The sequence below is a fragment of the Mchenga conophoros genome, linkage group LG20 (genome assembly GCF_057382185.1).
Source record: "Mchenga conophoros isolate Kocher_MC1m ecotype Shallow Benthic linkage group LG20, M_conophoros_male_GT1.1, whole genome shotgun sequence".
Taxonomy (NCBI): Eukaryota; Metazoa; Chordata; class Actinopteri; order Cichliformes; family Cichlidae; genus Mchenga; species Mchenga conophoros.
In genome coordinates this window covers 28569865-28582872 of record NC_140545.1, presented here as the reverse complement: position 1 = coordinate 28582872, position 13008 = coordinate 28569865, and the positions used below count along the sequence as shown (strand labels likewise).

The 13008-nt window shown below is 45.1% G+C and overlaps 1 protein-coding gene across 1 annotated transcript in view; it reads right to left on the bottom strand.

Annotated features, from left to right (window-relative positions):
• Positions 1-13008, bottom strand: part of LOC146551022 (uncharacterized) — a 44595-nt gene that overhangs the window by 16994 nt on the left and 14593 nt on the right. The window contains exon 4 of the mRNA XM_085259832.1: positions 3202-3336. Within this exon, the coding sequence (XP_085115958.1) occupies positions 3202-3336 (135 nt within the window). The remainder of the gene's footprint in view (positions 1-3201; positions 3337-13008) is intronic.

Here is a 13008-nt window from a genome sequence, read left to right as displayed (position 1 = left end):
TTCTGGACATGGTTCCTGCACTACTACCTGCCCGCCATACTCTCTCTTAGTGGCAGTCAGATACAGCCCTGCTTCAACTGGGTAGTGTTTTGATAATCACTGATCCCAACTTCCCAGAGCTTCACGTAGCCTGTAGGGAACATTGGCAAGGTGATCCCTGGCAGCCTTATTTGCACTGCAGAGGTTAAAGTGATGGACCATACCTATGGATGACCTGTGAGGTAACCTCATTCGGCTGACTGCTGTTCCGAATGAAGATTTATACAATGGATTTAGTACTGCAAACTTGCTGGAGCAAGTCTGGGGGTGGCTGTTCTGAAGATGTCATTTACCAGCCTGTCCACAAGGGGCAGCTATGTACTGTACAGTGAGGCAAAAAAGTATTTAGTCAGCCACCGATTGTGCAAGTTCCCCCACTTAAAATGATGACAGAGGTCAGTAATTTGCACCAGAGGTACACTTCAACTGTGAGAGACAGAATGTGAAAAAAAAATCCATGAATTCACATGGTAGGATTTGTAAAGAATTTATTCGTAAATCAGGGTGGAAAATAAGTATTTGGTCACCTCAAACAAGGAAAATCTCTGGCTCTCACAGACCTGTAACGTCTTCTGTAAGAAGCTTTTCTGTCCCCCACTCGTTACCTGTATGAATGGCACCTGTTTGAACTCATCATCTGTATAAAAGACACCTGTCCACAGCCTCAAACAGTCAGACTCCAAACTCCGCCATGGCCAAGACCAAAGAGCTTTCGAAGGACACCAGGAAAAGTATTGTAGACCTGCACCAGACTGGGAAGAGTGAATCTACAATAGGCAAGCAGCTTGGTGTGAAAAAAATCAAATGTGGGAGCAATCATCAGAAAATGGAAGACATACAAGACCACTGATAATCTCCCTCGATCTGGGGCTCCACGCAAGATCTCATCCCGTGGGGTCAAAATGATCATGAGAACGGTGAGCAAAGATCCCAGAACCACACGGGGGGACCTGGTGAATGACCTGCAGAGAGCTGGGACCAAAGTAACAAAGGTCACCATCAGTAACACACTACAACGGCAGGGAATCAAATCCCGCAGTGCCAGACGTGTTCCGCTGCTGAAGCCAGTGCATGTCCAGGCCTGTCTGAAGTTTGCCAGAGAGCACATGGATGATACAGCAGAGGATTGGGAGAATGTCATGTGGTCAGATGAAACCAAAGTAGAACTTTTTGGTATAAACTCAACTCGTCGTGTTTGGAGGAAGAAGAATACTGAGTTGCATCCCAAGAACACCATACCTACTGTGAAGCATGGGGGTGGAAACATCATGCTATGGGGCTGTTTTTCTGCCAAGGGGACAGGACGACTGATCCGTGTTAAGGACAGAATGAATGGGGCCATGTATCGTGAGATTTTGAGCCAAAACCTCCTTCCATCAGTGAGAACTTTGAAGATGGAACGAGGCTGGGTCTTCCAACATGACAATGATCCAAAACACACCGCCCGGGCAACAAAGGAGTGGCTCCGTAAGAAGCATTTGAAAGTCCTGGAGTGGCCTAGCCAGTCTCCAGACCTCAACCCCATAGAAAATCTGTGGCGGGAGTTGAAAGTCCGTGTTGCTTGGCGACAGCCCCAAAACATCACTGCTCTCGAGAAGATCTGCATGGAGGAATGGGCCAAAATACCAGCTACTGTGTGTGCCAACCTGGTAAAGACCTATAGTGAACGTTTGACTTCTGTTATTGCCAACAAAGGTTATGTTACAAAGTATTGAGTTGTATTTTTGTTATTGACCAAATACTTATTTTCCACCCTGATTTACGAATAAATTCTTTACAAATCCTACCATGTGAATTCATGGATTTTTTTTTCACATTCTGTCTCTCACAGTTGAAGTGTACCTCTGGTGCAAATTACTGACCTCTGTCATCATTTTAGGTGGGGGAACTTGCACAATCGTTGGCTGACTAAATACTTTTTTGCCCCACTGTATTTAGTGCAGATGGATCAGTGACAACCGGTTCAGCCATGCAGTCTCTTGGTTGGCTTCATCAGATCCACAGTTGATTGCTGTTTGTGTTCCTGTGTGTGCATCCAGAGAAATGTAAATTGTAACTTTGCAACTGTTCAGTAAGGCGTGCAGGCTGTGAACAACTTTTCAGTTTCTGATAAACTTTAATGTGCCTTATATTATTGTGTGTATGCATGTGAACCACATCTCTGTGCTGCCTTAAGAAGCAGTAAACCCATCAACTGTGTCATGATTCTTTGTCTGCATTGAGCCTGGGGAAAACATAGGGAGTGCATTCGAACCGATGTGATTATCACCAAGTGTAGCTGGCATGGTAGTTTAGAGCCTTCACCACAATAGCAACACAGCATAATGAACAGGATCCATACTGTCTTAATATCATTCTTTGCAGCAGAGACTTCAGGCTTCAATGATGGCTGCAGATAGAGAACCAGGGAAACTCAGCTGCAGCTTTTCAGACTGATTAGTAGTCTGAGGAGCAGCCCAGAACCCTGCTCTGTCTCTTCTGCAAGTACTGCAAAGGTTCTGTTGAGGTTTCCTTGTGTGTAACGGCACACACAAAATACCTAAATCAGGGAGGACTAGAATGTATGCTAGGGCAGCGGTCCCCAACCCCCGGGCCTTGGACCGGTACCGGTCCGTAAGTCGTTTGGTACCGGCCGCGAGAGTTGAGGCTCAGGTGTGAAATGTATGGTTTTCAGGGTTTTTATCGGTTTTCAGCGTTATTTTGTTATCGTTTTTATCGTTAACTTGGTTTTCCTGGGTCTTTTCAAGTGTGTTATGAATAAATCTTCTTTTTTTCGGTACCGGTACTAGTTTTATTTTGTTGTATTCATCCGCGACACCTTAAAGGCCGGTCCATGAAAATATTGTCGGGCATAAACCGGTCCATGGCACAAAAAAGGTTGCGGACCGCTGTGCTAGGGTGTTACTGATTGACAGTGCATATTGTTACTGAAATCTGTTTAAGCCTGAGCTACAACCAAAATTAGGCTTTACAGAGGTATACTGAAAGGCTACAACTACTAACTAGCAGATTCAATACATCTGCATAAGTGCAGACACCCCAGATTTCAACAATGTATAACCTTAAAGCCCAGAGACATGCCCACAGAACAAGTAACTAAATAAAGAATTATTTCAATTGAAGTCAAAAAAGTGATGAAAGTGGAAGTAAAACTTGGGTTACCTTGTAGACATCATAGGAGTCAATGCGCGTATCAAAACACATGTAGAGGTTGTTGAGCATCTTCACTACTTGCAATGGAGTACAGGACGCAGATATAGAGGTGAAGCCCACAATGTCTGAGAAAAAAATGGTCACCTGGAACCAAAGGTAGAAAAGTAGTTCCATTACTATATAGAATTACTGTTTGTAGTGGAAATATAATAGAAAACATCTAAAAGAGAAATAAAATCTTCAGACGGAGAAAACGAAGTTGAACTTGTACCAGAATTATGGGAAGATAAAACTACAGAGAAAAAAAGGAACATCTTGTGATCCAGAGCGTATGGCGTTATGTGTCAGACATGGTGACCGCAGTGTTGTGCCATGGGGATGTATGGCTGCTAAAGGAATGTGCCACTACTGTTTACTGTTGATGCAACTGCTGAGAAGCAGCAGGATGAATTCTGTAGTATACAGGACTACACTTTCTGCTCAGATTCACCCAGATGCTTATAAACTGAACTGAGTGACTATGAATAACAACCAAAAGCAATTTTAAAGTTTCTCAAGGCAAAGAAACTGTTGATTGCATTGTTGTCAATTCATGAGAGCATGCTTTTCAGTTATTAAAGATGAAACCAAAAAGAGGGAGACACACAAACAAGCAGCAGGAGAATGGCTGTTGTAAAGGCCTGGCTAAGCAACTCAAGACATGAAAGGCAGTAACGGAGGATGTACATAGGTTCAAGACTTTAGGCAGTCACTACCCGAAAAAGAAAAAGTTTACTTGGATATTAGGAAACATTCTTGTATTAAATTTTTTAAATTGCTTACAGATGTTTTCAGATGAAAGATGTCCAAAACCTGTGGGGTTACACTATATATATATATATATATATATATATATATATATATATATATATATATACCCCAAGAAGGGACCAGTCCCATCCAACTACCGACCAATAACCTGCCTCAGTACTACATGGAAGCTCCTGTCAGGCATCATATCGGCTAAGATGAACAGGCACATGGGTCAATACATGAGCGGGACACAGAAAGGAATTGGCAAGAATACAAGAGGCGCAAAACACCACCTACTGGTAGACAGCCGAGACTGCAAGACCAGACTGACCAACCTGTGCACTGCCTGGATTGATTACTAGAAGGCCTATGACTCAATGCCCCACAACTGGATATATATATATATATATATATATATATATATGTATACATTAGGGGTGCAACGATACTCGTATCGATATTGAACCGTTCGATACAGTGCTTTCGGTTCGGTATGCATATGTAACGAACAATACTAAATTTTTAATTTATTTTATCAACTTTCCTTCTGACGATGCTGTCTGTGTTGAGCGCTCAGTGGATCTGCGCTCGACAGTGTAGCCTAGGCAGAGTAGTCGAACGCAGATTCACTGAGCGCAGGGCAAGCTAGCGAGACAGAAGTTAAGCTCTCCTTGCAACATGGCAAATTGAAACTCCCCCACCCTCATTCAGATCTGGCATTTGGAACTATTTTGGTTTTCATGTGACGTATGACACTGAAGGAAGCGTGTCATGGACTAAAGTAAAACAGTATGTTGGATGTGCCACGCAATGCTCAATTACATTGGTGGGAACTACTGCGTTAGCGCAGTTAGCTCGTTAATGTGTTGACGCTGTCCAGCCCCACGCACGGGGCGATCCGCGGTAGCTCGTTAACGGAGATTTGCCGTGTTGTGGCGTTAACGTCATTTCAACGAGATTAACGCTGACAGCACTAGTGGGAACACAATAATTATGACTGCACATTTACTCCGACATCATCCTAGTGCAAAGACAAGTGGAAGCAGACAAAAACAACAAGCACGCATGATACAAACTTTACCCGAGTCATTTAGACAGCCGTTAGCACATGATTCTCCTTATGGGGACCTGATATGTTTAATATGCTGCTGAGAATATAGCCCAGAAGAAGCGTATAGTATAGCTTTTATTTTGGAAAGAGCCATTTCTCTGTAATAAACTCTCTTTTCCAAAGATGAGTGATTCCTCAATCAGATACAGGGCTCGCAAAATCGCTAGCCCGACGTCCCGGGGCTAGCGATTTTTCCAGTCGGGCTACCAAAATCTATCTCTGCCCTGCCCGACGGGCTATCGTAGGAAGGAAAAATATATGTCAATGCTTTTGCATTCTTTCTAAATGTAGCTGGGTAATTATGTCATTGGCATCGGAGAGGACTGTCAATATGTGACATATTGAAATCGTGTTTGAATTTGCGCTTGTTTTTTGCTTTCACTTTAGAAATCGCGCGAACTGTGTATAGAGAGTGACAGTACTGATTGGTATGAGGCTAGAGGCTAAGATCCAGGTAGCACTGAGGGAGGTTAGCCAACTATCGGAGTTGCAGAAAGGCGCGATGAGGAAGGTGCCTAAGAAGTACAGGAAGCTGTCCATCCATTCCTGAGGCCTTGGAAACTGCCAAGCAACGACTCACAGCCTTGGCCAGCCGTTTGAGGAGGTACACCAGAGAGATAGAAGACAGGAGAATAAACCAGCTGTTCTCCACGGAACCAGCCAAGGTGTACTCTCAGTGGCAGGGGAACAATATGAGAACAGCACCACCAAGGCTGGAGACGGAACAATACTGGAAGAGCATATGGGAGAAGGACGCAACCCATAACGGCAATGCTCAGTGGCTAGTGGATCTGAGGGCAGACCATAGCGACCTTCCCGAACAGGGTCCAGTAACCATCACAGTGGCAGATATCCAAGAAAGGGTCTCCAGTATGAAAAGTTGGACAGCACCGGGCCCTGACATGGTTCACGCCCACTGGCTGAAGAAGCTGACTGCACTCCACGAGCGCCTGGCAGCACAAATGAACCAGCTGCTAGTTGACGAGAGACACCCGGAATGGCTAACCGAAGGCCGGACAGTCCTGATCCTCAAGGACCCCCAGAAGGGACCAGTCCCCTCCAACTACCGACCAATAACCTGCCTCAGCACCACGTGGAAGCTCCTGTCAGGCATCATATCGGCTAAGATGAACAGGCACATGGGTCAATACATGAGCGGGGCACAGAAAGGGATGGGCAAGAATACCAGAGGCGCAAAACACCAGCTACTGGCAGACCAAGCAGTCAGCCGAGACTGCAGGACCAGACTGACCAACCTGTGCACTGCCTGGATTGATTACAAGAAGGCCTATGACTCAATGCCCCACAGCTGGATCCTGGAATGCCTAGAACTACAGTGGGGCAAAAAAGTATTTAGTCAGCCACCGATTGTGCAAGTTCCCCCACTTAAAATGACGACAGAGGTCAGTAATTTGCACCAGAGGTACACTTCAACTGTGAGAGACAGAATGTGAAAAAAAAAATCCATGAATTCACATGGTAGGATTTGTAAAGAATTTATTCGTAAATCAGGGTGGAAAATAAGTATTTGGTCACCTCAAACAAGGAAAATCTCTGGCTCTCACAGACCTGTAACATCTTCTGTAAGAAGCTTTTCTGTCCCCCACTCGTTACCTGTATGAATGGCACCTGTTTGAACTCATCATCTGTATAAAAGACACCTGTCCACAGCCTCAAACAGTCAGACTCCAAACTCCGCCATGGTCAAGACCAAAGAGCTTTCGAAGGACACCAGGAAAAGTATTGTAGACCTGCACCAGACTGGGAAGAGTGAATCTACAATAGGCAAGCAGCTTGGTGTGAAAAAATCAACTGTGGGAGCAATCATCAGAAAATGGAAGACATACAAGACCACTGATAATCTCCCTCGATCTGGGGCTCCACGCAAGATCTCATCCCGTGGGGTCAAAATGATCATGAGAACGGTGAGCAAAGATCCCAGAACCACACGGGGGGACCTGGTGAATGACCTGCAGAGAGCTGGGACCAAAGTAACAAAGGTCACCATCAGTAACACACTACAACGGCAGGGAATCAAATCCCGCAGTGCCAGACGTGTTCCGCTGCTGAAGCCAGTGCATGTCCAGGCCCGTCTGAAGTTTGCCAGAGAGCACATGGATGATACAGCAGAGGATTGGGAGAATGTCATGTGGTCAGATGAAACCAAAGTAGAACTTTTTGGTATAAACTCAACTCGTCGTGTTTGGAGGAAGAAGAATACTGAGTTGCATCCCAAGAACACCATACCTACTGTGAAGCATGGGGGTGGAAACATCATGCTATGGGGCTGTTTTTCTGCCAAGGGGACAGGACGACTGATCCGTGTTAAGGACAGAATGAATGGGGCCATGTATCGTGAGATTTTGAGCCAAAACCTCCTTCCATCAGTGAGAACTTTGAAGATGAAACGAGGCTGGGTCTTCCAACATGACAATGATCCAAAACACACCGCCCGGGCAACAAAGGAGTGGCTCCGTAAGAAGCATTTGAAAGTCCTGGAGCGGCCTAGCCAGTCTCCAGACCTCAACCCCATAGAAAATCTGTGGCGGGAGTTGAAAGTCCGTGTTGCTTGGCGACAGCCCCAAAACATCACTGCTCTCGAGAAGATCTGCATGGAGGAATGGGCCAAAATACCAGCTACTGTGTGGGCAAACCTGGTAAAGACCTATAGTAAACGTTTGACCTCTGTTATTGCCAACAAAGGTTATGTTACAAAGTATTGAGTTGTATTTTTGTTATTGACCAAATACTTATTTTCCACCCTGATTTACGAATAAATTCTTTACAAATCCTACCATGTGAATTCATGGATTTTTTTTTTTCACATTCTGTCTCTCACAGCTGAAGTGTACCTCTGGTGCAAATTACTGACCTCTGTCATCATTTTAGGAGGGGGAACTTGCACAATCGGTGGCTGACTAAATACTTTTTTGCCCCACTGTATATAAGATCAACAGGACCCTGAGAGCCTTCATCAGGAACTCAATGGGGATGTGGCGGACAACACTGGAGGCCAACCTCAAGCCCATAGCACAAGTCACCATCAAGTGTGGGATCTACCAAGGAGATGCTCTTTCCCCACTGCTGTTCTGCATAGGCCTGAACCCCCTCAGTGAGATCATTGACAAGACTGGCTACGGATACCGACTACGGAATGGAGCAGTTGTCAGCCACCTCCTGTACATGGATGACATCAAGCTGTATGCCAAGAGTGAACGAGACATCGATTCACTGATCCACACTACCAGGCTATACAGCAATGACATCGGAATGTCGTTCGGGCTGGAGAAGTGTAGTCGGATGATAACAAAGAGAGGGAAGGTAGCCAGAACTGAGGGGATCAAACTACCAGAAGGCAACATTGCAGACATAGAGGACAGTTACAAGTACCTGGGGATCCCGCAGGCGAATGGGAACCATGAAGAGGCCACTAGGAAAGCTGTAACCACCGAGTACCTGCAGAGGGTCAGGCAAGTCCTGAGGAGTCAGCTGAACGGTAAGAACAAGATCCGGGCTATCAACACCTACACCCTGCCCGTGATCGGATACCCTGCTGGGGTAATAGGCTGACCAAAGGAGGAGATAGAAGCCACTGACATCAAGATAAGAAAGCTCCTTACCATGCATGGGGGGTTTCACTCCATGCACGGTACACAGTATGTACCACCGGCAGATAGAGGAGGTGGCTGATATCCAGAAATCCTACCAGTGGCTGGACAAAGCTGGACTGAAAGACAGCACAGAAGCACTAATCATGGCAGCACAGGAACAAGCACTAAGCACAAGATCCATTGAGGCTGGGGTCTATCACACCAGGCAAGACCCCAGGTGCAGGCTGTGTAAAGATGCTCCATAGACAATCCAGCACATAACAGCAGGGTGCAAGATGCTAGCAGGCAAGGCATACATGGAACGCCATAACCAAGTGGCCGGCATAGTGTACAGGAACATCTGTGCCGAGTATAACCTGGAAATCCCGAGGTCAAAATGGGAGATGCCCCCAAGGGTGATGGAGAATGACTGAGCTAAGATCCTGTGGGACTTCCAGATACAGACGGACAAAATGGTGGTGGCTAACCAACCGGACATAGTGGTGGTAGACAAACAGAAGAAGACAGCCGTAGTGATCGATGTAGTGGTTCCGAATGACAGCACTAGGTGCGGTGACTTCCAAGCTAGGCGAGTGGCTCCAGCAGATCCTGGGAAAAACATCGGAGATCTCTGTCCAGAAGAGCGCAGGCCTAGGAACAGCTAAGATACTGCGCAGGACCCTCAAGCTCCCAGGCCTCTGGTAGAGGACCCGAGCTTGAAGGATTGATTGCCCGCAGGGGCGAGTGGGGAATTTTTTTTTTTTTAATATATACATACTCTATATATCGCTATATGTGATGTTGAGATGAACTGCACTCCTGGAAGTGCTTACAAAATGGGTATTATTAAAACCTGATTCTTTGATCCCCATAACAGAACAGAGAAAACCCAACTCAGAGTGGTCAAAACATTTTATATTTAATTCAATCATCTTCCAGAAGAGAGAGCCTTGCACAGCCCAACGCCAATTGCAGAATCCCTAACATTAGAATCATAAAATGTGTCTCATATAGGTGTTATTTTGGTACTTTACACGTCACACAGTTTCAACAGCTCCTAATATGGTACAAGTTCCTCTTTTCTGTCTGGCTTCCCGTATTTATTAATATGCTTGTATAGCTCTAGACTAACTTCCTGTTTTTCAGTCTGGCTTTAGTAACCCCCAAATTACATTAATCCACTACAATTTTGGATGCATTAATACTGTGATTTGAAATGTCCTATAATTCAAATAGAACATCCAAAATGTATCCACTGATTGTGCAAATTGTCTTTCTGAAGTTGTAACTTTTATTAAATTGTCCTTACAGCTTATAGTCTGTAAGGACAATCAGCATAGAGCATACAAAATGAACGGTCAAGTCTCCAGTTCATGCTAATAAATAAGTAAATAAATAAATGGAAAACACCAGAGTGTGAGGTGACAGGGGACACTTTAGTGTACAGTGGTTCCTCGCTATAATGCAGCCTTTCGCGGCCTCGCTGTTTTTTTAGGTGCAATTTTCCATGCTTTTTTTTTTTTTTTTTTTTTTTTTACAGTGCATTGTGTTCTGCGTCCTGATTGACAATGGTCTACAGCCAATCAATCTTGTGCCGTGTCTCCTGTACAGTACAGAATGCGTTCAGCTTGTCAAATTTACATAAATCTTTGTTCGCTAGCAGTGTGACTCTGAAGTGCTGTACTGTATGTTTGTAAGCTTTCTCCCCAACAAACACAACAATGTTGACAAAATGGTGTGTCAAAGGCACCTGCGGTAGCACCCAAAAGGCACAGGAAGATTTTTTTTTTTTTTTTCAAAACAGTAGGGCAGGGTTTTTTTTTAAAGATGTTTTCTAAGCTTTCTCTTTTTGTTTATGTCTTCTGTGATCTTTGGGGCTTGTTCTGAATTCTCACAAGAGGACAGTGTTGGCCAGGTAAATGTAGGTAATAGGACTGGGACTAGCCAGGATGACTCAGCCAGGACTGGTGTCCTACACCACCACATGTGTGCTGCTTAGCTGTCCAGTCCACTCAATACGGCTGAGGTATGAGGTATGTACTGTATGTGTGAACGAGAAGCTGTACGTTTTTTTAAATAACCATATGAATTATACTGGTGTTTCTGACTATCGCTCATTGTATTAGGGTCATTTAGAGAACTGTTTGCTCCCATTGATCTTTCTTCTGCCAATTAATTTTCATGGTAATACGATAACATGACATTGAGACTAACTGACGACTGTTTCCTCTTTTGTTTACTTACAATTATTTTACATATGATTTGACAGCGCATGATTTGTCAACTTCTATATTCTTCCCTCTCTGATATGTTAAGTTTGTTATTTTAGCCTAATAATGTCCTCCCTCACTAACATCTCTTTGAGCCTGAAAAGCCTCTTCTTCTTCTTCTGGGTCATCTTTTGGCTGTTCCCTTTTGGCGTCACCACAGTGGAGCATCTCCCTCCATCTTATACTACCTGTGACACACCAACCATCTTCGTATCTTTCTTTCCTGTAATATTCTCGATATTCACAAGCTATTGTGAAGAGCTATTTGTGTATATGAGCTATTTGTATATATTAGAGCTATTTCTTATATTTTGTAACTTTGGAATATATTGTATTATTTAATTTAGTTCAGTTTGTTACTGTTCTTATTGTCTGGGAGCAACTGTAACCACATAATTTCCTGAGGCATTAATTCTGATTTCATGACAAGCCTCCTCTTTGGTCTCACTCTTTTCCTCCTGCCTGGCAGCTCCATAGCAGATCAACATTGGTCTTCTGCTTGACTATCTCCAGATCTGCATAGAAATTTCATTGTCCTATATTTGGAAGATTGCTTTTGAAATGTTTAGATTGTTTTTTTTTGTATATTGAAAGCTATGTCAATGATTAAACATGAATATATAAATACTTATTTGTGTGATCTGTAATTTGGAACAGAAAATGCAAAACATGAAAAAAGTCTTAGTATTGGCTAGTTAAAAAATGTTTTTTTAATCAAGCAGTTTAATTGAGTTAGTGATACCAGGAACCATAGTAGTCCATGGTCACATTGAAGGATCCCTGAAACTGCTGGCTAAGAAAAAATGGGTCCCGACAAAACGGTGTTCCTGTCTTTGGGAATGCATAGCAGTGGCAGACATGGGCTGAGGCTCACCTGCGGCTTGGCAGCGTGCAGTGGGGTCCTGCACGCTGCCCTCCAGCGGACGCAAGGCAGGTCCCGTGGGTGCGCAGAACCCAAACTCTACTACAGCAGGTCCCTCCTGCGCTCTGGCCACCGCCGACCTCTGACTCCGGCTGCAAGGGACTCTCCCACATGCTGTCCGCTGGCTTAGGTCAAGCACCACAGTCCAGCACCTTGACCCCCGGGTCCGGCAGAGCAGGTCCCTCTGGTGCTCTGTCCAATGGGTTGGGCTGAGCAGGTGGTGGAAACTGAGGTTGCTCGACTGCCCTCCTCTGTGGAACAGGAACAGGTGAAGGCACCTGCCGGTCACCAACCGCCTCCCATCTGTGGATGGGGGTGAGGTCAGCAGTCCGGAGCAGTCCGGATATCAGCCACTCCACTGCAGTCAAGGGACACCGGTGGTGTCAGCCAGGAGCAGACTTTAGCAGCCAGACTCTATATCAGGTGTATCTGGTGCTCACTCCGGTTCTCCAGTTCCTCCACCTCTCGGGGCGACACCGCTGCCTTCTCCCTCTGCGTGGCCACCAGCTCAGCCACCATTTCAGGATCCAGTTCAATCCTTTTATATGCAGGGGAGAAAGATGCAGCTCAGGTGTGTCCGCCTCCCCCGCAGCCTCACCACCGACCACGCCACAGAGACCTACCACAGGTGTAACACAGCATCACTGGTCAGTAAAGCCCAACAACAACTACTTCCTCCGCAAGCTGAGGAGAGCACCTCAACACCTATTATGAGCACCTTCTACAGAGGCACTGTTGAGAGTATTCTCACCAGCTGCATCACTGTGTGGTATGACTCTTGCAAAAAGCTGCATCGAATAGTGAGAACATCCGAAAGGATCGTGGGCGCTTCTTTTCTCTCCCTCCAGGATATCTATTGCACACACCTCACCTGAAAAGCCCTCTACATTACAGGTGACTCCACTCATCTGTCCAACAGCTTCTTCAGTTTGCTGCCATAAGCAATGCACTTGATTTCTTCTTATGGTTGCCTTTGTCTTCACAGTTACCTTCATTTCCCACTTACTAACCTTCAGCACTTCCCGATTCACTAAATTACCTCCATCTGTGCTCTTCTCTCGCTCATTTTCTTCATCAGCTGATAAAAGTACCCCTTGCATCTTATCAATACACTTTTTCATCCCTTTACTA